Source organism: Ornithodoros turicata, chromosome 7 (assembly GCF_037126465.1).
Source record: "Ornithodoros turicata isolate Travis chromosome 7, ASM3712646v1, whole genome shotgun sequence".
Classification (NCBI taxonomy): Eukaryota; Metazoa; Arthropoda; class Arachnida; order Ixodida; family Argasidae; genus Ornithodoros; species Ornithodoros turicata.
The window spans coordinates 13,209,916-13,233,615 of NC_088207.1; the positions used below are offsets into that span (position 1 = coordinate 13,209,916).

The following is a 23,700-nucleotide window of genomic DNA, read 5'->3' on the forward strand; positions in this document are numbered from 1 at the left end:
TTATTCTTCAACAAGATTTTGTCATGTGTGTATATAATGATATTTTTGACTCGTTCAGTCTGGCATGCATTACAAGGTGTGCAGTAGTAATATGCACTAGTAGCTATGCTGTAACATCTGAACATTTGAACGACCCATTCAAAGTCACCCTGCATTGTTGCATGGTATGTATATGTTATAGATAGAGCCTGAAGTTTTAGGGTTAAACCAGATTTTTCCTCGAATTTGCACCCCGAATTGAGGTCCACCTATCTAGGGTTAAACCCGATTTCTACCTGCAAAACTGCACCTAGGCTAGGCACCTCAAGGCATCGACATACTAGTTACTCACAAAATATGCGACTGGCCCCTTACTTCTGGCACTCTGGATAAACGGTACAGTGAACGTTTATTCTACAACAATGCCCGATTTTTCCCCGAAGTCAGTCTGATGGTAATTTTTCTGCCCAAATTTGCATGAATTTTCGACATCAATTTATTGACCCGATTTCTACCCCCCGAATTTGGAAAAATATAAAACCCGAAAACTTCAGGGTCTAGTTATAGACTAGAAGTTATAGCTTGGCATTTCGGGTCACGAAACCCGTGATCAGAATCATCTGTTAAGGCATGAGCTCAGCCGCGTGCTATGAACTCACGTGAAGGTCAACATGGTGCATCGCTGAGTTATGCCGCATATTATCGCGCTCACCAGATAACATCACACCTATGACTAGAGATCGGCAAAATGACCCATGCTCTGGTCGCAAGTGCAATGTTTTTCGGTAAGTGCACTAACATGCAGCATGATCGAGCTCAGTGGCAAGCCATGTCGATTTTCACATGAGCTTTATCGGATCATTGTGACCGTGAGTTCCACGGCCCACAATGCCCAGCTATGCTAGTAGCATATTCCACTTATATAGCAAGTTTGATTTCTCATATTTCAGAAACTTTCTCTAAGTTTATGTTTTCATGACAAACAAACCCAGATGGACTGCAAAGCAGTCCTATATATTGATAATTTGCCATGTTAAAGTATGCAATTATGTTTGGTTGCGTATCATGGCTGCAGCAGGATCACTTTCAGAGTATCCTTCCTGATTATACCACAGTGGGCTTTGAAGCAACGCAGCCAAGCACAAAAATTCCTCCAGCTATACGCTACCATAAAACACTTTGCGTTCTCTATGAGTACGGAGCTACACATAGGAATGTTTCCAGCATGAATATCAAGCAACTAAGCAGGCGAATCTGCCTAATTTCGCTTCTTGCATGATTTCGACCCTTCTTTTTCCTCACATTCTCCATATTGTCACGTGCTTCTGCATCTTTCACATAACAAGAACTCACGAGTCAAAATAATGAACGTACACTAGACCCAATAAATCACGGGAATGAAAACTTAGTATGTGTCTAGGACTGTTTCACCTCATGCTTTTCTCTTGCTCAATGCTATACAGCAAAAATAATAACCAGGTGAAGTGTGCCTCACCTTCTGTTGTTACAGGCATACACTCCCAATTTCCAAGGGCTGCCATCCCAACCAATGAACACAATGCCAGTGTCCTCAGGAGCCCACACCGCCTATGTGAGTGAAAACAGCACAGTTATAGTTTGTAAACCCACAATAAACAGGTTAAACAGCAGGTACTTCTGGAACAACAGGATGAAAGACCTTCAAAGTTCTCTGTTATTGACCTTCTGTAAAAGCTTACTCACACAAACAATCATTGACTGTGTCCAAGGATATTACAAGATTGTGTGGGCCTTAACCCAAGGAACATGTTACATTAAAATTTTGACAAACTCATGGTGCAAAACGTTTGCACGGGTAAAACTTTCTACATAATCTATCAAGACACTTGTATGTCACACAAGCATTATAGAAAAAATATTGCCATTTAGTCTGATGAGAGAACTGAAGATCTGGCATAAGTTTCCTGCAAAGAGTTAATTTAAGGCAAGGTTTCGCTTACAAGATATTAATATGCAAGAGTAGTGGTTCTCAAAAGGGGGTCCACAGACACCTGGTGGCTCGCGAAAGCATTTTAAGGGTTCGCAAAGCCCTGACTCGTCAGTGAAGCTGAATCTTTCTTTTTGCAATGGAAGGCCCACAAGACTGGACTATAACTGGACTGAACTGTGCAAACACAGAGTGCAGTCCAGACATAACTGGAAAGTGCTAAGCTGCAGGTGCAGGAGATAGCAGGAGCAATCTGCACAAGCTTGTGGTCTGCGCTGCCAGCACTATGCAACGTTACTATGCAAACGCATCAACATGCGCTTTCCCTCTTCCGTGCACCTTCTACTTGGGCATGTCATGTTCTTCAGTCACGTACGTATCATGCTATTGGGAATTGTGTAATGTAGGTCAGGCGAGCCAGGTGCTGTACAAGTAGCAAATTATTGTTTTTAATATTAGGTTACATGATTATTCGTAGAGACTGAAGTTTTAGGGTTTTACCCGATTCTTTCCCAAATTTGCACCCCGAATTGAGGGTTCACTCTTTAGGGTGAAACCCGATTTTTACCCGGCAAATTGCCCTCACTGGGATGTCTGTAGGAAGGCACTAACTTAATTGTTTGGCAGCAAATGCAGTTACATCACCATTTGTACCAAACCACTACAGTTAGTTTGAGTAGCTGAGCCCAATTTCTCCCCGAATTTAGGGTGGAAGTTTTTTCACCCGAATTCGCATGAATTTAGTGCACACATTTATTTACCCGATTTTTACCCCCCGAATTTCGAAAAAAATACTTCCTGAAGACTTCAGGCTCTAATGATGACTGATCATGCCTGCCTTTCTATCACAAATGTCAGCCATTAGGTGGGGCCATCTTGATGCCAGTCCCGAGGCCAATGATGAGATGTCGTGGATGGTCGAATGCCAAGCCTGGCTGATGTCAAGCCTTGGCACACACTCAGGTTTCATTCACGGCAGCACGACAGTATAATGTTCGTGGAACCTCAGGACAATTAGGTTCACAGAACCCCAGTTGAGGGCCACTGTGCTATAGCAGGGGCTCCCAAACTGGGTTCTGCGGCTGGTCATGCAACGTTACGGAAGGTGCGTAACGGCAGCCACACAACGCGTCTTGCGACAGTGCGCACGGCTGTGACAGGGAAGTACAAGTTTACCATTCGTGCTGCAGAAAATACATGAAGTATGGATTCGTGCCTCACGAAAAGAATCCACAATGTGTTGTTTCCAGCAACGTTTTAGCGAATAGCTGTACGAATGCGTGCAGAATTTACTGCGGGACGGGAGGTTTTCTCCGTCATGCCCGAGACTGTATGGGGGTTCTTTGGACTCACAAAGTTTGAAAACCACTGCGCTGCTCTTTTTCTTGTTTTCCTTTCCTATATGCAATCAAATCTGCCTGAATATTTTACCCCAACTTGTCAGCACTGGTTGATGCACATGTTAAACCAGGGGTTCTCAACCGGGTGGGGAATTCCCCCCAGCCCCATTGGGAATTTTGGTGATGTCATCTGGGGAATGACCCGCTGTAACATTCGCCTCTAATCATCTGTGCCTCTAATCACTGCGTGTGATATGCGTATCATTCAAGGACAACTCTCTCACTAGGAATGCCTTGACGGAATGTCATGATGGTTCCTGGGTGTGCACGGTATTGGAAGAGTGATAAGGTTGCTCCCTACAAACAATACTTTCACGAAACTCGAAAGCAGCAATAAAATACTTCAAATTTTTATGCTTATTAATATAGTAATATAAATATATATATATATATATATATATATATATAGTAATAATATAGGGAGGGGGTAAGGGGTGCATGGAGCAAAAAAGGTTGTGAACCACTGAGTTAAAGGAAAGAGGGGCAAACAAGATCCTTTATTACCGCTTTGTAAAATGGGCTGCATTAGAGTGACACGCACATACATACACTTTTGCATTCAAACATTAAATTTTTACTGCAAACTACCCTCATTATGGAAAATATAAACAAAATAGCGTAAACAATGCATAATTCCAACGAGCCCCCACAAAGAAACACCATGTAAGGATTGCAACTTGCCTCTCCAGGTGAGATATCATCCGGGAAATTTTGGATGACGTTGATTGCACAACTGTACACATTGATGGTGCACAGAACAGGACTGCAGAAGCCTTTCAGTTGTTCTCCCCAGTCGTCCCTGTACAAAAATTCTGTGCCCTAGAGAGTAGAAAATCGAGCACAAAAAATCCATCACCGCAGCGAAATACTTCTTGAAGTGTGGCGTCCGAAACGCTCACTGCGCACTTTTCAACGTGAATACCGTTTGTGATAATGAAGATGGATGACAAAAAAATGCTAAGTATGTAGTGTACAGAACACGGTCCGGACAAAGAAGATATGTGTTCGAAACAAGCTGACGTCTCCGTTTCAAATGAAATGATCAAATGCATTGGAATGTGTCCATATTTGTTTTTTTTCGAGCTAACAACAAAGGTGAGCAATGTTGCAAGTGGTAATAGAAACCAGAACCACACATTGTGACTGTCTACTCATGGAGATTTCTGATGAGACCATGTCCCATACAGGGTTTTCATTCTATTGCCATAACTGAGGAAAGAAAAAAAAAAAAAGTTCTGCTCCTAACTGTATCATACAAGCTTCATGTCAGGCAGCGACGCCGTCACGAAGTCGTGGGATGGGTGATGCTGAAGTGACCATGCCATCAGTTTGCTCACACCAAAATCCATTAAATTAAAAATAAGTGAAATTTTTGCCATTCATAAATTGAAGGTTGGTTCCCCTATCTTCTCTACATCAAAAGTTTAATGGGCCTGTATATGGGTTTACAGGTTTGCCTAAAATAAAAGGGGCATCAATCACTATTTCATGTGTCTCACCGAGCAACGACTTTCTAACAAGAAAGACTCATATTTAAAAAAGGAAAAACAAAATTCTGTCACCTTTTCCATTTCGTCTTTTTCATTCCGAGTGAAGTAAGATGCCCGTTTGGGTTGCTTCTTCTCCGCCACATATAGCACCTGATTTTCGCTGTTCGACCAACAGAAGCTGTAAAAAGGACCTGCAGCAGGGATGATAGTGCATCTATGAAAATGTAATACGATGTGAAACTAGGAATAGAAAACTGGAAACTTTGTGCAAATATGCATGGCTACAGCATATACAGGGTGTCCACGCTAAGTGTTAACAGATTTTTTAAAAATATATATAACACTTTTTCCAAGATGAAATCAATTGCAATATAGCATATGCTAAAGGACACTCCCTAGCAGGGCATTAGCAAAGTCCAAAAACAATGTCTTAATTAATTTTCATTAATTAACTTTTTAATTATAAAAGCTACAAAGTTGTCCCAATGAGAACATCTGTTCCTTTCGGTCACCTGATATCGTAGCCGTTTTCAGAACAAAAATCCGTTCGATAGATCGCCCGCAAAAAATTCGTGAAGGAATGCCATTTTTTTCTTTATTTCGTTCATTGCGCTTCTTAGAAGACGCGTCTTTCTTTCACCCCCAATGTGACAGGGAGAAAGAGCACACTATCGCCTCTCGCGTCCTGGAAAAATATTAAGAGGAAACAGAAAATGCAATCCAAGATAAGGCCAGTTCCGATAGAGTCACCCGATACATTTGTTTTTGTTTTGTTTCCACAAGTTAAAGCTCATCTTCGACGCATGAGGCGGCACTGTGCTCCATCCCCCTCTCCTGTTGTGGATGAAGGAAATACGCGTCTTCTAAGAAGCGCATTGAACGAAATAAAGAAAAAAATGGCATTCCTTCACGAATTTTTTGCGGGCGATCTATCGAACGGATTTTTGTTCTGAAAACGGCTACGATATCAGGTGACCGAAAGGAACAGATGTTCTCATTGGGACAACTTTGTAGCTTTTATAATTAAAAAGTTAATTAATGAAAGTTAATTAAGACATTGCCTTTGGACTTTGCTAATGCCCTGCTAGGGAGTGCCCTTCAGCATATGCTATATTGCAATTGATTTCATCTTGGAAAAAGTGTTATATGTATTTTTTAAAAATGTGTTCACGCTTAGCGTGGACACCCTGTATACGCCCTTTATGGGGCCCTTGAGGTAATGTAAATAAATAAATAAATAAAGGTAGGAAATCATCATTTCAAGATGTATTTAGTTGAGTGTCTCAATTCTTCAAGGATGGGGGGCACAGTAAATTTGAGAGTTGCCACATCCAGAGCCAAGTGCGTGGGTAAGGATTTACTTATTTTTGTGTTCTAGCATGCAAGGCAGAACATGGCATGAAGAACATGTCAAGTGAGTGCTCCCTTGGGTGACTGAGTAATATTTGCAAAAGCTGCCGGTGAAATAGAAAACATTGTTGCTGCCGCATGTTGTTATTATTATTGTTGCTATTAGCACTCTTTGATTCAACAAAAACTGCAAGAAGCAGTGTACACAAGTACAAAATGAAATAAACGACAGGTGCTGCCCTCACACAAAGTACACTAGAGCCCAGTCGAATAGAAAAGTGTAAGCCTCAGACCGTTTGTCACATGATGTCTGCAACTTTTTGAGTGACTACTGACATATTAGTTGACTCGAGGAGCAAACACGGGCCAGTCTTAACAAAATTGATTGCCAGTACGTACATGAGATCCAAGACAAGACATCGTCCACAGCTACCCTATTCACAATGTTTGCTCCACAGTGCACAAAACGTTGCATGAACGTCGGAGGAGGTGCAGCATTTTTGCAAACACGTGCTGCACTTTTTCAATCGAATAGTCAGATGTAGTGTAAAAGCTGCACTTCCGCTGAACTGAATGCGGGAACTTGCGCTGTTTGCTCTACTTCACAAAGTCCAACCCAATCGAAGGCTGCCATTACATTACAATCATTTTTTTCTATCTTAACAACACAGGAATGGCACTGAGCCCCTCATGAAGAATGGTGGCGTCTTGGGTCTGAGAGTTGCCAGCTCACAATCATGACTGTTTATCGTTAAATAGTCAACATTCTCTGCTGGGGCAAAAACCATCTTGTACACCGCAAGTGCAGCTCAAAAGAGATGCCACTCTGAAAGGCGAGCATTTTTTTTTATTTGAATGACTAAAATAACTATCTGAGTATGCCAATTAGGATCAAAAATTTAATAATCATACAACGATGTATGCAATAACCACATGACTGAATCTTGAAGGTAATCATCATTAGATTTTCTCATTCTACATTTTTAACTTGAAACAAGCTGGTCAGCACTGAATATTTTCCAATCAAATATTAAAGAGATGTCAACACAAACTGTCACATCACAGTATGTATCATGTACTCATATTACCACATGTAAGAATATATGTAGTGTAAAAAAAAGTTCCTATATGACAGTGTTCCCAACATAAAGGGTGTTTCAGTAAGCATGTAAAACAATTTTAAAAAGAAAAACATGCTACAAAAAAAAAAGAAGCTATCAATGACATTTATATGTGGAGCCAGAGCCTTTGCTATGTAATGCAAGTAATTTTATCAAATGTTAATTGAAATGGACTTATGTAACTTCCTGAACTGAACTCTGAGACCTGCCTAGTCAATGTGACATTTTTTTTGCCAGAAACAGAAATGGAATGGAATGCAGGATTTACCACATGCCACTGTAAAATATGTTCCTACTACAATGGTTATTGCTATCAGAAATAAAGTTGCAAAAACCATTGTTTCCAGATACTGGTGCAAATTGTTGGTGGCCTTCAGGACCTGCCCCCTTCAGATTCCTTTTCAATGCTTCTGCTGATAATGGCATCAAGGTTAGAATGCCACAGTTATCAGAGGCAACAGTTATCAGAGGCAACAGTTATCAGAGGCAACAGTTATCAGAGGCAACAGTTATCAGAGGCAACAGTTATCAGGGGCAACAGTTATCAGGGGCAACAGTTATCAGGGGCAACAGCTATCAGGGGCAACAGCTATCAGAGGCAACAGCTATCAGAGGCAACAGTTATCAGAGGCAACAGTTATCAGAGGCAACAGTTATCAGAGGCAACAGTTATCAGAGGCAACAGTTATCAGAGGCAACAGTTATCAGAGGCAACAGTTATCAGAGGCAACAGTTATCAGAGGCAACAGTTATCAGAGGCAACAGTTATCAGAGGCAACAGTTATCAGAGGCAACAGTTATCAGAGGCAACAGTTATCAGAGGCAACAGTTATCAGAGGCAACAGCGAGAGGGGGAGGTCACCGGTTTCTTCCACTGCACCTTCCATTTAACTTGATGGAAAACTGAGCACGGCCGACAATTTGTGCATCTCAAAACGACAGCTTTTGCATTTTTGTTACATTTAGTTACAGTAGTTTGTACAGCGGAATGGAGTAGATACGACATGCACTCTGTTTCCTGCAAAAAAAATGTGACGTTGGCTTGGAAAAAATTTCATAGTTCAATTCAATAGATTAAATTTGATACACTTACTTGTAATAGGTGACAAAAAACCATATATACAGTCAAACTCCTTTATAGCGAACACCTTTTTAACGAAAATACCACTACAGCAAATTTTTTTTGCGGTCCCGCTGGAGCCTATAGGTCTAATAATAGACATCCTTTTTAACGAAAATACCTTTACTGCGAATTTTTTTTGCTGTCCCCTGAGTTTCGTTGTAAAGGAGTTTGACTGTATAAACATCACTGACCACATATCTTACTGAGGTGTGCTTTTTTTTTTATACATGTGGTTAATGACATGGTTACCCTCACAATGCTCTCTAGCAAACAATTCATATCAGTGTTCACATCAGTTTCAACATACATGAATACGATTTTCTATGCACCTTATCAGTGCTTGCTTGGTCGGAAAACCTACATTCAACAGCCACACTGATGCAGGTATAACTGTTTTCTACATTGTTGTTGGAGGACATTGAGCAAAGTGTCAAGCCATTCACAAGATATTCAGTACTACAGAAATGTGAGCAAAAATTTCAAAGCAAAAATATCAAAATTGACACATATGCCGAAAGGCCGATTTTCTTTGCGTTGCCGTAAAATCTGCATTACGAGGATTTTACTGTAACTTCTTACTACAACAGACACAAGGAGAAAGAAAAAAAGAGCAGCACATACCCTTCTCGTGCACCTTCCCATGGACTCCAACACTTTCAAGATCGACAGAGTCTAATTTCAAATTTTGGTCCCAAAACTGCAAGTATAAAAAGTGTCATCAAAACCAAAATTAAGTTTCATTTCACCGTATTCATAGGGTTCTTCGTTTTCAGGTTAAACCCGATTTTTCACGATACGGTCGCCGACCGATTTTTCGGATCCCGATTCTTCGGACATGCTCGATTATAGGGACTCGTTCGCGGAACGGCCGCGGGTCCCATAGAGTTGATGTATAAGACCGTCCAAAATTTCGGACGCCGTGCAGCCCCGTCGCTCGATATTTCGGACTCTATTTGCCCAACCTGCGAATTTCTCTCTTGAGGTAATTGAAATTCGTGTCTAAAAAAATCAACCAACTAAAATATTGAGCAAAAAAAATAGGCAATGATTGTTAATTTTCCATTTCTCTGAGTACAAGAGGTCTGTTGTAACGGCGTCTGCGCCTTCTTTTTAAGCCAACGGCTTGATTCAAAAGGCCCAGCACGTGCTGTCCGCCTGCGAGTCGTGCGACAGCGCTGTAAAGCGAACTTCACCTAAAGCGCGCATGCGTTAGGTGAAGCCGGCTTGAGAACTTGATGACGGCGGTGCCTCTGTCAGTGTACAGTGACGAAATGTCGCTTGGGGGGAAATAGAAGCTGATGTTATCAGGCAGAGCTGGAAGCGCGTTAGGAAAGCATCGACAAATTTTTCCAGCCTACTAGTGCTTAGTAAAGTTCATTTTGAAGCGAAATTGGTTTTTTCGGACTAGCTCGATTATTCGGACTTTTGCGCGATCCCCGCAGAGTCCGAAAAATCGGACGGCGACTGTAGTTCCCCCTGAACATATTTTCAAGAATTCGGGTAAAACCTGGTATCTACCCGAAACCCTTGCGGTCCTTCAACTTGTTGTTCTCTGCAAGCTATCGGAAAAGAGAATCATAATATCAGCAAAGAGAGCTATTTGTGACAAAATATTTGTCTTCCTTTTATAATCCCCTCCAGCAGGAATCAAACACGAGCCCTCGTGGAGCTGGGGCAAGCGTTTGAATACCGCGATCATTCACAGCCCCAGTTCCGAGCGGAAACACATAAAGATTCTCGTTTCTCGACCCAGTGTCACAGCAGTAGGCTTGTTTCATATGCCTTTTGTCTCACCCGAAAATTCCCCGGTGATATATCAAACAGAGATCATAGTGTCCGATTTTGTCCCCGAATTCTTGTCTGTAAATAGCACCCGATTTCTCCGTCCCGAAATCGAAAAATCATAAAACCCCAAAACAAAGAACCCTACGTACGTATTCACTTACTTACACAAACCTTCGACAAAGATTTCTAAGTGCTGAAGTCAGTGAAAGTGCATCTCAACATTCCTCGCCTATACCACATTTGCGGTATAGCATAATGCACTTGGGCTTGGTACAGAAAGAAGAAACTCGGACAAACCTCAATATACTGTTTGTCCTCTCCCTTCTTGTTCACTTTTCGCAGCACAGCCTTGTACACCCCAGAGTGTGACTGCGCTGTTAAGGACCTGCAGGAATGACACAGGCTATGTGAAGAAGGGACAACGCGCAGGCTAGCCGGTGAAGCACGTTGATGATAGAGGAATACCCTGAGATACGGAACAAAGAAGATGAGGTGACTTGTGTGGCAGAGTCTTCGTCATTCCGTGTCTCAGGGTATCCGTCCATCCAAGAGGTTCTATAATTTCGCAGACAGAACATGCCCGTAAAAGTAGTGGTCCACAATAAAGGGAGGAGACCATTTTCGTATTGTAACTAAAGGAAAAATTATCTGAGAATAACCCTAACAAATGCCCTTCTTTGTTCTCGATCCTTTCAAATTCTCTACCGTAGTTCCAATACAGTTAACTAGAGTGCAAACTGGTTATACCTATACCGGGTGTTTCAGTTAAATCCCCGGGCTAAATAATTCATGAACGGGTGCACCAATTCACAAACTTTCTTTTTTACAGGTATCTGTCCGATACCACCTACAAGCTGCACACCGTGTGAATGAGTGGGAGGCGCTCATTATTAAAATAAAAATGCAAATGAGTTTCGTGAAAAAGCGTAACTTCTAAAGCGGGGCGCTGTCGGCATTAAAATGGGTACTACCCCTTTTGGGACCTTCAGTGGACAACTTTTAGAGAAAAATCAGCCACCGAAGCGGGTCATTTGTTGCAGTAATTAATTGGTTTAGGTTTACGTATTTTTGTTGCGGCTGGTCGCGGCGAAGCGCAAAAGGGCGTATTTCATTGGTGTAATTCATCGGTGTAAGGACGTAATTCATTGATGGATAAGGGTGTGAAAGAGCATCCTTTTGCGCTTCGCCGCAACAAAAATACGTAAACCGAAACCAATTAATTACTGCAACAAATGACCCGCTTCGGTGGCAGATTCTTCTCTAAAAGGTGTCCACTGAAGGTCCCAAAAGGGGTAGTACCCATTTTAATGCCGACAGCGCCCTGCTTTAGAAGTTACGCTTTTTTACGAAACTAATTAGCATTTTCATTTTAATAATGAGCGCCTCCCACTCATTCACGCGGTGTGCAGCTTGTAGGTGGTATCGGACAGATACTTGTAAAAAAGAAAGTTCGTGGATTGGTGCACCCGTTCGCAAATTATTTAGCCCGAGGATTTAACTGAAACACCCGGTATATCACAATTGCTCTCGTATTACTGTGACTATGAAGGCACTTTTCATATACAAAGGGAAGTGTTCCGATGAAATGCCAGAGATGCAGGCTATCTGGTGGAGAAAACTTGATACTGAAAAATACACACGGAACAACGACACGACACGGATAACTCCAAGTCAAGTTGTCTATGTTGGATCACTTTTTCCGCTACATTCAGGCTTTGAAAGTATCGCAAGCAGCGGTTGACATCAGATATCTTGAAATTAATAACTGTGGCACAATCATTAGATATACCAAAGCATAAACCTCGGGCCGGGAACTGCCAATATTTTGAACGCGGACTGTTCTTCTGTGTGGCCCAGCAGAAGAGTAGGCTCTATTCGAAATATGTACTCAGTGTCTTCTGACCAGAGGCTTTTATTTCAATCTACTGTCAAATGATTGCTGTTTTTTCCACTTTGGATATCTAACACATTGTCATGCAGCATCTGAAACGAGGAGAAGGAGGAGGTTGAGGAGGAGGGGGATTCACCTGGCTGAGCGTGGATGCTCATGTTCTGACTGGGGCAACTGTCAGGTCTTTTTGGTAACATCAACAAACTAGAACTGTCATACCCCAAACCACTTTCCAAGACTGCCCCAGCATTTCAGTAGCTTGCTACCGAAGAATATTCATTTTGCTAGCCTTTAATTTTTTAAATTTTAATTTAATTTAATTTATTTTAATTTAATTTTAATTTAATAAGCTTTTAATTTTGCTAGCCTGGTCACCAATGACTTCTTGAATGCTCAATTCCATATAGCAGCACTGCTGCTTGACAGAAAGCATTACAACATGCAAGTGTAGTATTATCATCTTATGCTCTTTAACCAGTACAGGTTCTATCTACAGAGCTTTTGCTATGTTGCTTCACCTGGCAACTATAGAAACTAATTTTTGGACAAAAATGGGCACAGATACTGCTTTTGGCTTTTTATAAAGGGGTTTATCTTTCTCACAAATTTGCCAACCTTTGGCAAAATCAATCAAGGCGTGTGTCCTTCGAGGTAATAAGGAGAATCCTTCGTAAGTGATACAATATTTCGTCATCAGCATATAACACTGATGTCATAAGAGAGCTTATGTACTCTGAGGCGTCATTAACAATACCGTTAAAACTCGTTAATATGACCACGGCCGTTCCTGCAGAGCTTTGTCAAAAAGCAAATTCTCATATTAACGAACACCACGTGTTACGAGTCGTACCATGCCCTTTCCGTAAGCTTCGAAATGTAGAAAAATATGCAAACTGGCATAATGAGGCATTTTAAAAGAACGCCTAACACTTTATTTTTTTTTAAAAGTTAGATAAATACGTTTGCCGGGTGTAATTCTCAACCTGACACACTCTGTTCATTTGCGCTTGTTCTCAGACATGTTCCATGAATGCCGTGTGACTGCAGCAGCTGTCTCTGACCATATGACCAAGGGCACTATTCTTTTAAGCATGTCAGACAGGGGCATCACGAGTCACCTCAAAAGTGGGCCCGCGTTTTGGCCGTTATAGGTCAGGAGAACAGTCGGTTCAGTTACCAATGGTCATAGTAACGAGGGTAAAATATACGTGTTCGCTCCTAGCTGTGCTGAAAATACCGGTCATTGTCATATAAACGAAATGTCATATTAACAAACAAGAGTTACATGCAGAGGCCATTGGGGGGAACAGTTCCCGAGAGACAAGGTTATAAAGCGGGGATGTCGTATTAACGAGGTCCGACCGTATTAGAAATAGAAAGAGCCTTAAGATAGAGTCCTGTTGTATGTCTAGAGTTGTTAAGGACCCAGAGAAATACATTGCTGCACACTGAGACATATTGCAGTTGCAGTTGTGTGTTCCGTACTCCACATCTTTCTAGTTTCATAAGCAGTTTGTCAGGATTTATGAGATCAAATGCTTTCATAACGTCTGAGGAAGTTCCCATTGTCACGAGCTTAGAGTAAATATTGCATTTGATTTTTCTTTCACTTCTGAAAGCAAAACTGGGAATAAGTCAATGAGTTCTGGTCAGTGAAAAATTTCTCTGACCACAGAATTCTCTCTCCATAACCTTGCTTAATGCAGGAAGACCTGCTATATGTCCATAGGTTCTCCATTGTTACTGGTCCTCATTTTCATATACTGGCATTACTTTAACGACTTTTAGCTGGCTCCTCAAGAGACATGTACCTATAGCTAAATCGGCGGGTGAGCTAGCTGTTAAGTGATGCGTTTTAACAGAAAGACTTGAAAATTATCGGGAGCCAACATTTCAGCCGAAAGGCGTATTAAGGTGTGTACTTACTCAGAAGGGCATGTCTGAGGGTGGCCAACAGGTTGGAAGGAGAGGTTGGATTCAGCATCCAATCGACCCACATGGTGGCGAGTGAAGGCAACACGCTCTCCCTGCTCCACATCCCTCATGTCCCACACCGTCTCCAGGTTGACTGTGTCTTGGTTGAGCAACAAGGTGGCCGACTTGGGCGTGGGCACACGTGACATTTCACGGTACAAATTCACTATGTTGGACACCTGTCACGAGTGATTAAAGCACTTTATTGTACCATGTCCAGATGGCATTATGCCGCTCAGCTAGTAACCTTGCACATGTTGCTAACACTAGAGTCACTAAATAAGCTTCGCTTCAGAGTAGCGACTCTGAGTTCAAAGGGCGAGCTGGAGAGGCAAAGAGATGTCATTTTGTTCCGCACCACGCAAGCATCACCTAACAGTACTCACGATGCCATCTATCGAGCGCGTTCCGAAATGTTGTTCCTGCTGAGAGGAGGGGCGGTGCAGGGGCATCCCGCACCCCCCCATACGGTTGTGTTCCCTATGTAAAAACCCTATCTCTTGGATGATGCTGTGCCGCAAAGCACGAAATTTCCTTAAGACCCCCCCCCCCCCCCCCCCCCCCCCACACACACACATGACAGACCCTTAAATCCACCCCTGGCTAAGAGCAGCTTGATCACCAAGGTAGATACCTTGACCTCCTCTAGAGGGTCTCATTGACAACACATAGATATGCTGCGCGGCAATCACACACGCTTCCCTAATCCACAGCCTCCACAGCAAGGATTGTTATGGTAACTGTCTCTGCTCCTCAACTGGGGATGGCGTTGGTGCGCACTGGAGACAAAATGGCTTCCGTGCTCGCCAGTGGAGCTCAGTGTTGCCACTCTGAAGCGAAGCTTATTTGGTGACACTAGTTAACACTTGTTGTGAGAACCTTGCTGGCACTCCAATCAAGCGGACTGAAATTTGAAAACATGCAGCACTGAACCTGGCATTACTGCAAGTAGGATGAAACTCCTTCCATCATGCACAGAGAGAATGAAAACTTGTTGCAGTAATGCGTAAATTACAGTTCCATTCATACATAAATCACGAGCGACACAATGGATGGAGTCCGTTCCTTTTTCACTACCGCCAAGGTAATGGCATCTCATTTTTACAGTTTACTGCCCCTTTAATGTTTGAAAGTGACAGACTTTTGTAGGTTTTCAACTACACAACTATATTTGCCAAGGTGAGTGATTCTCTGAAGGAGAGTACTTTATAGTGTCTGAAAACAATGCTTCTGAGGTGAGCGTCATCTTCCACGTTGCTATATGCTATGCTATGTGCTATATGCTATGTACCAGTGATGGCCAGTAGTTAACTACATGTAGTTAAACTACTAGTTAAACTACCTGATTGTAGTTAAAAAGTAGTTATCAACTACTTGCAGAAATGTAGTGGCAACTACTAGTTAAACTACTATTTTAAGTAGTTAACTACAGTAGTTAGGTTACTGAAGGCGCCAACTACTTCCGATTTTGCCGCAAGCTTTACGGCACGATTGTGCTTCCGACTTTTACCTTGAGCTACTTGTTTGATGAGAACGGAGGTGCAGAGCAATTGTGTCGTGCATGTGTAGTAAATCTTCACTCTTAATGCTTGTCTAGTGAAGCCTCATTTGATTTGCTGTCAAATAATTCTGCAACGTACTTTATCGCGTAGGCACAGAAAGAATCCCGCCGCAAGCTTTGTATTTGACGATCGTAGCAATGGCTTGAGCCAAAGTTTATTATTGCTTGTGATTCATATTTAGGTGTCCAAGAACACTACAAGGGATTGGTGTTGGTGGACAACGTTAAGTAGTTATAGATGTAGTTAAACTACATTGCAGTAGTTAAAAAAGTAGTTTTAACTACTCCCCCGAAAAGTAGTTGAACTAGTAGTTAAACTACTCAATCACAAAGTAGTTAGTAGTTATAGTTAAACTACTGTAGAAGTAGTTAGTGGCCATCACTGCTATGTACATAAAGGGTGTCTAAACTAATTGCAAATTCGGGTGATCGGTTATTCGGGGGTTCTTCTCAAGAGGGGGTCCCAGAAGCCCAAAAGGTTGGGCATTAAAGCCAGAGCTAGAGAGAATTTGCACTGTACAATTCAAGACAGTATTTCTGATTCACTTATTTTTTTCAGTTGGAATGCGAGACATCTAAGCAACATAATAAATTACCAGACATATGCACGTAGCTAAAGCCAAAGAACCTGAATGTAAATTTTTTTACTTCCTGATTAATTAATTAATTAATTAATTCCCGATTTTTATTCCATGATTAATTCATTAATTCCAAATTTTTATTTTCAGATTGATTAATTAATTAATTCCTAATTTTTATTACCTGACTATTGCACAATCTTTAGACAGTGTCTCTAGGGAAGGGGAGTTGTATGTTCATCCTCCCCTAGGCGGAAGTTGGCCTCAGGACAGCTCAGCCAAAACATGTGGTTTTGTTGAGAATGACTATTTTAATTATGATTAGCTGCTCATCAAAAGCTCAGAGTCTTTGATGAAATACAAATAAATTAAGAACTTACACCTTCACAATTGAATTTTGAAGGGGTATCATTGTGAAGTTACGAACCAAAGGTAAGGGAAACATAAGGTACAAGAGCGACTCACGTCCAGGGACTCAATGCCTTGCAACCGAAGCACACTGGACATCCTTTTCCGAGGGAGTTGACCCTGCATGGCCTTTTGATGCTTACGAGAGTTGGAGTGGGAACGGATGTCACTCAGCTTTGCTGTAAATGTTATTTTGCAGTTCCTGCAGAACGCTATGCACGGGTTCTCAGTCACAGGAGCCAGCCAACCTGTCATAAAAATGAGATAATGTGAGACAAAATGCCACTCCATTTCCACTCCATTGACAAAACGGGTACCCTGCTTCTATGCAGTTCTTATGCCATTCGTGCCAGAGTACATGGAACCCAGAATCCACATTCTCCACAGCAGAGGAAACATGGCAATATGTTGGTGTGAATCCCATGTTAGTCCTCATTGAGGATGGCTGTCTCAGCAATATATGAAGCTGATCTCAGACAGTGTCTCAATATACACACCTTGGGAAAGGAAACCAGAACCACATATAAGGTTAGGGTACCACAGTTCCCAAAAAGAAGGAATACTGTAACATAAAAAGTTGAAGCAACTTTATCTTTCGTACACCTTGCTGGCATGAGAGCACAGTAGATAAGGGAGCTGCCGGTCTAGCCTGTAGACATGTTCCAAGTGACATTTACTATTGGGGCTCAGATGTAGTTTGGTGGATCACACCTTGGAAGAGTACTCATTGCATACAGTTGCAAAAATTGTTTTGGCATCGCAGGTAAAATATAGTTTTTTTTTTATTCGTCACAGATTTTTAGTAAAAAAGCTATGAGATCAGCAGGGATGGAGTTTTTGCAGTTGAGTTATATGGCCACGCAGACATCCTCCTGCAGACAGTACGTAACTTCTAGATGACTCATTACCTAAAATTCACTAATTAACTCTTTAATGACGGACTTAGGGTAAAAGTGAGCGCTCAGTGTGAGAGACAACCCTCGGTAAAGGTCATTCAACCTTTTAAAAACCCTGAAGCGAGCGCGTGCGTTAAAATATCCATTGCCAAACGTGCAAATGAGCATGTGGCCCTCTGACGTGGATTGAACCCTCTTTCCCCCCGCGCATCTGGTTTGCGCTCTTTCACTTTCGCCTCATTTGCAAAGCAATATTTGGCAATGGATATTTCAGCTTTTATCCTAAATTCCCTCGTTAAAGAGTTAATTAGCGATTCTTAGGTAATTAGTCATTTAGTAGTTACACACTGTCTTCAAGAGGACGTCTGCCTTGTCGTGCAACTCCATTGCGAAAACGACATGTCTGACAATCCTATTGCTTTTTTTTATAAAAAATCTGTAACGAATAAAAAAAAAAGACACCCTGTATATACACTGTTTCGTTGTGTGCCATCACCGTGAGGCTTCATGTGTAAAAATATAACCTTTTCTTATTGCAGTCTCCACATGACAAGGTGTGTGGTTCACTTCTATGAGACACACGCACAGCTCTTGGCTTTCCCCTCTTAAATGTAGGAAAGGTATCGAAGGAAGAAGGGCAGGCAGCATGTCATGCGCAACTTTGCGCATGTACTGGTCAATAGACCTCTACCCGAAAAACGTCATCACAACGTTGGTAGACAGACTGAAACTGAAACTAATCGGAAGGGGAGGGCTGGGTTCCACGAATGGGTACTTGCTCGCAGCCTCCTATTGAAATAAAAGTAGGACCGAAGTTTGCGTCCCTTTCAGGGACCATCGTAATCCCCTCAAGACCATAGCTTTTGGGTGTGACCTTGTTTGCCCATAGGCTTCCAGCGTAGTTCAACTCTACCAAATTGGTGGCGCCGTCGAACACTATGATGTCATTTGTTTATAAACAGGGAGAGATCTATTATTACGATAAATTATTTTGCTGAAGTTATGCATTAATGATTTGTACTGAACCGTAAACAAGTCCCACATTTTGTAAGTAATAAATAGCATGAACAGTACCAGAATAGTGGTTCATCCAACTGCATTTATCCTATCTCAAGCAAGGGAGGGGCATTATTACAATTACATTACAACAGCATTACACATCATCACCAACATGTGTCTGAAGCTGATACTATAACACAAGCCACCACAGGAGGTGTAAAGGAAAGAACGGTAGGGGGTAAAACGGTATCAAAGATTGGAGGGAGGGTTGTAGCAGGGTTTAGGGGGGGGGGGGGGGGCTCGGTTTGATAAATCCCTGGCTGGAGCATCTTTGAAGTGGTTGTGCAATGGCAAAAATGGTACAAGCACTGCGGTTTGGAGTAGTTGGTGGGAAAGAATGGCACCTGCAGCCACGAAAAAAAAAAAAAAAAGGACCCCCACCTATTGAATTTTGGCAGAGTTGTTCAAATTGCGAGAGACTTAAAATAATCAATATTTCCATTTAAAGAAAACTTGTTGCATTCTCATGCAGGAATGAATTTGGAAATCATTTCTAATATGCTTCAAAAACCTCACAGTTTAGCAAAAGAAGACACGGAGGACGCCTCTATGCAAGGATTACTCATGCGTACAGTTGATACTTCCATGTACAAATCTAAATGAAAACTCTATTTTCTCAAATGCAACGAGTACGCCAAAAATGCTGTGTCATGTGGTCCCCTTGGCATGTAATTGCGCCCCCCCCCCCCCACTCCACAATACACAGATTCCTTCTATTACCGCAATGTGCACCTGTTTGTAACAGCTACTATTGGATGAGGCTACAACCACTTTTGCCATCAAGGCATTCGGGTAATAAAAACTTATTCACAGAACCGATATGGCTTCTTTGACAGTAACAGTGACAAATCACTAGCATGGTAGCGAATTCTGGCTGAATGCAGCTACCAAGGATATGTGATGAAAAATTACATTGATACAGCCAATTCCTCTCTCTCTCCACTGCATTACAGTGTTCCATTTCGTAACAATTTTACCATTGCACCACATCTAGCATGTTGATTACAGTCAGCGAATCAATTACCGTAAAAGTAGAACTTTTCGCGAGGACTTAATTTTCGCAAATTTTGTGATCAGACTTCTTTTTGGGAAATTAAGGTTCTGCGACACATAGTTGGTGGGAATGAAAAGGTATGGCCATTGGACTTTGCAACAATATGAGCTCCGCAAATACAAATCTAATTGCTTTACGACCTTTATTCGCACCAATTTGTTCTCGTCAAACACTGCTATAGTTGAAACGCCACTTCAACATCAGTAGTTTATTTGCATACTGTATCACTTGGCACTGCTGATACCTGCTTTCACAAACCCAGCACATATGTTACTGTCACAGGATTTGAGTCCAGGGTAAGCCTCTACAAGCCTGCCGGCATGTAGAGGCTAGAACGTAGAGGCCGGCTAATTCTCGTTGTTTACTGACGGCTGTATCATGAAGCCCCAGTCTCCCCAATCCCGCGATTTCCGCTACCGTCCCATTCCACATGAATTCGCAATATTATGGTCCCGCAAAATATTCCCGAAGCGTGCTTCCACATGAATTCAAGCGTTATTAAGACCACAAAATTAACCACTTACACTTACATACAGTACTACATTTCACTTCGCTTTCAATTCCTAGTGCTGACATGTGTCCCTGTATTTTAACTGGTATTCTTTTTTTGGTTCATTTATTGTTGGTATAGTAACTTTTGAAGTGTGTCTCGCTAAACACTAACGCGTCCGATGTATGGGTGTGTGTGAGCCTCGGGCACGAGTCCGTATTCTTGAGCCAGATTTTATTCTGTCTTTTGTATTTCATTTGCGGCGTCGAGGTTGACTGTCCTTACAGCCTGCAATTTTCGTACCGCTGAGTGCGCGTATTAAACACTTTGACCAGATTGTATTCTGTTTATTGCGTCCTCATACTTGTACGGATATGAACGGAAAATCTTGCCCCGAACTTGCTGAATCGCTGATTTTCCATTTTGTCATTGTCGTCAGCGTCACGATGGCTCATCACTATATCAAGACCATTCACCTCCCACAGAGGCAGCTTGATGAGCAGGCAGTCTTTTATCCCCCACAAAGTATTGTAATAGGGATGGCTTATAAGTAGGGCCCGGATTTTTAGGCAATTGCCTATAAATGCCTAGAAATGTCTAAATACGACATTTTTGGGGATGCCTGCCTTTTTATCTACTCTATTGAATTGTAGCCTTTTTTAATATTTTTACCTTTTACCTTACACAAGAGCCTTTTTTTTTTTCTAGATGTATAAGTTCGAGTGCAGCTTTCAGGCTCGTGCTGCATTTTGCTTTTCATTACTGCATGTTTGTGCCTTTTGTTCCTTTTTTGCGTACATTTGATCCAAAGATTTGGCCTCTCTGGGCCTCTCAAGACCTTCGAGGACGGAAAACTAAAAGTATTAATCAATATAGCATGTTTCCTGGCTGCCTCAGCATTCATGTGCCAGATGTCAAGTCTTGTATGAAATGTAGCCTTTAAATGAGCAGGTTTTCCTCGATGGAGCATTTTGAAACACGAAGAAAGCCAAAAGAGCGCACCAGATTAATGTGTCTATTTTTGCTTTTTATTGCCTGTTTTGCTATTTTGGGGGGCTTAAATGCCTACCTATTTCCGTCATTTTTAGTACCTAAATTTCTGGGCCCTACTTATAAACGAACGAATCATAATATGTATTCCATTGGCTAAATTGTGGAAAGATATGAGCCGGAAGAGGGCAACGTGGGGGTAGAAAACACTTGTTCTGCCACTTTCTTTCTTTTTGTTTTTTTTATTGCATTCGTGGGGACAAAACACCATCCCCAAGTAGGCTGGTGGGACAGTGGGCCCACGACCGCATGAAGTGGGATTGTCCCGCCTAAATCAGGACGTCCGGTCACGTTAGGTAAATATGACCAAGAATATACTGGTATAATTTGGTAAGTCAACTACATGTTTTTTTTTTTTTCAGAAACAGAAAATTTTGTGCTTCTGAAAAAAAAAAAAAGAAATACATCAGGTTGACTTACCAAATTTTTGAGTTCAATTTCTTGTGACTTACAAGTCACGGCAAAACCGCCTCAGAGGTTTGCTCTGACCTCATAATTTTAAGAAAAGTTGATTTTTCCATACATTTTTTTAACACATATCAGGTGAAACACACCGTATATTCCGTTTCAGCCTTTCCTGTGCATGACTAAAAGGTGGAATAACCTTCCCAATACGCTGTTTTTTTTTTTTCTTAAAGTTCATTGCTAGCACCACGAAGCGACTGTGTTGTGAAAACGTGGACGCACGGAGAGAGTACAAAAGGAAGGAGTGGGGGACGGGGGGGGGGGGGGGGGGGGGGGGGGGTTAGTGTGCGTCCTGGGCCGACTTCAGGGGGGGGGGGAACTGTGCCGACATTCCTCTGGAAAGTGCTGGAAGACCCCAGACGGCACAGCCGGTGTGGGGATTAAAACCCACGTCGCCTCCCAGTCTCAGCGTGGTAGAGCAGTAGTAGTGGTAAAGCATGGTAAAGTCGTCCTAACCACTATGCCGTGGGAACTGGTCAAATACACCACAGGGTTCTCAGACTCAGATTCATTTTGAAAAAAAAAAACCCTTAAAGGGGCAATAAACAGGTATGCAAGGTGCACTTTTTTGTAATGCAGTGTGATTCGTTTCCTACAGTGACGTTTAGCAAAAATTTTTGTCGCAAAAAAGTAAATAATGGCTCCAAACCAACCGAATATTCACTGCACTCTTTCGCGCTCATGCCCCGCCCTGCGATGCTCTGGCGACAATAGCCACACGTCATTTTGACGTCGCGCACCAACAACCATTCAAAATGCGGGGCGCCTATACACTGATTTTGTTTTAATATCGGGTAGTGAGGTCGATTCTAAACATATTTACACTTGTCAAACCCAAGGTAGCCAGATCAAAAGGTACCAAAAGCCCACAATATTCCATTTCATGTGCGTACTATGTTTTCAGCGCTGTATTGCTCCACGAGGTCACAGTGGTGTTCTCACAACCGGTTCTCCCCGCACGCTGCTGTTTGTGTCAACGAGGCCCGTCATTGGCTAGGAGTTCGAAATCTCCCCCATCTCCAGTGACTGGAATGCAGCTTTGCTACACGTGCGAGACGTGTGACGTAGGTGCTCTCCTAGTAGGAAGGAGAGACCCACGCGGATTATGCTCCTTGAATGGCATTGTTTCGTGGTAAAGGCGCTGGCTAGAAGTAAATGAATTTCATAATTGGATATCGTGAGCCACGTTCTTTCATAGAGCATAATAACTGGAGAATATTCCTGGAGCTGTTTAGTGCCCCTTTAAGTGCACATATGCTGACAAAGTGCTCCATCTACGTAGCGCATCCTACTAGGAAGACAAACCTTACGTGTAAGATCGTGGCACCATTATTATTAGTAGTAGCACATCCTCATTATTGCCCCATTTTTTTCTTACCCCTTTCTCTAAATCTTCGCATTCACTTTGTTAGCATAGTGAAGCTCACTTCCCGCTTTATTGCATTATGTGTTTATCCCATGTGTGATGTAACGGGGTGAACTATAGACAGAACTTTACAAAACGAGGAAGCACCAATTTTTTCCAAGTGCTATAGTGATAACCATCTCACGTGAGAAACAATCTATTTGTCTGAACATTATGACGTCGACACTATTTATGTTTTTTTTTTTAGGGGGGGGGGGGGAGATTTTGCCATTACTTCTGAACACTTTCATCGAAATTCATTTGCAAGAAATTGAATCCTTCCAATTGACCACCAAAATTTGCCAAGCCAACTTCACGTCTTTCAAACAGAAACAGAAGGTACACGTCATATTTACTCCACTGCATTACAAAATACATTCCCTGCTACTTTGGTAGGAGTTGAAAAAAAAAAGAGAAAAACCTTAGTTTCGAGACATGCTCAGTTCTCTGTCAAGTTAAGGCAACATGTGGCGGAGGAACTGTCACCTTCCTTTTCCTGTTTCCTTCTCCCTCTTCTTTTAGATAACTTTGCATTCCAACCATGCTGCAGTTATAATCAGAAGCATGGGAAAGGAAAAGTGAAAGGGAAGGCACATGGTCTCCTCGCACTGCTTCTTCCGGAGATCCGAGCGCGGCCAGCGATTTGTGCGTCTCA

General features: G+C 42.1%; 1 protein-coding gene across 4 annotated transcripts in view; it reads right to left on the reverse strand.

Moving 5' to 3' along the window:
* LOC135400212 (acylamino-acid-releasing enzyme-like) overlaps positions 1 to 23,700 on the reverse strand; it is a 55,065-nt gene that overhangs the window by 28,303 nt on the left and 3,062 nt on the right. For 3 of the 4 annotated variants that reach the window (XM_064631970.1, XM_064631973.1, XM_064631972.1), the window contains exons 2-8: positions 16,684 to 16,874; positions 14,032 to 14,258; positions 10,512 to 10,599; positions 9,051 to 9,126; positions 4,908 to 5,026; positions 4,027 to 4,164; positions 1,475 to 1,566 (exon numbers count right to left, since the gene is read on the reverse strand). In XM_064631970.1, coding sequence (XP_064488040.1) covers positions 1,475 to 1,566; positions 4,027 to 4,164; positions 4,908 to 5,026; positions 9,051 to 9,126; positions 10,512 to 10,599; positions 14,032 to 14,258; positions 16,684 to 16,874 — 931 coding nt within the window. Of the gene's footprint in view, positions 1 to 1,474; positions 1,567 to 4,026; positions 4,165 to 4,907; positions 5,027 to 9,050; positions 9,127 to 10,511; positions 10,600 to 14,031; positions 14,259 to 16,683; positions 16,875 to 17,229; positions 17,315 to 23,700 lie in introns of those variants that run through there. The other variant, XM_064631971.1, reaches the window with a different exon arrangement.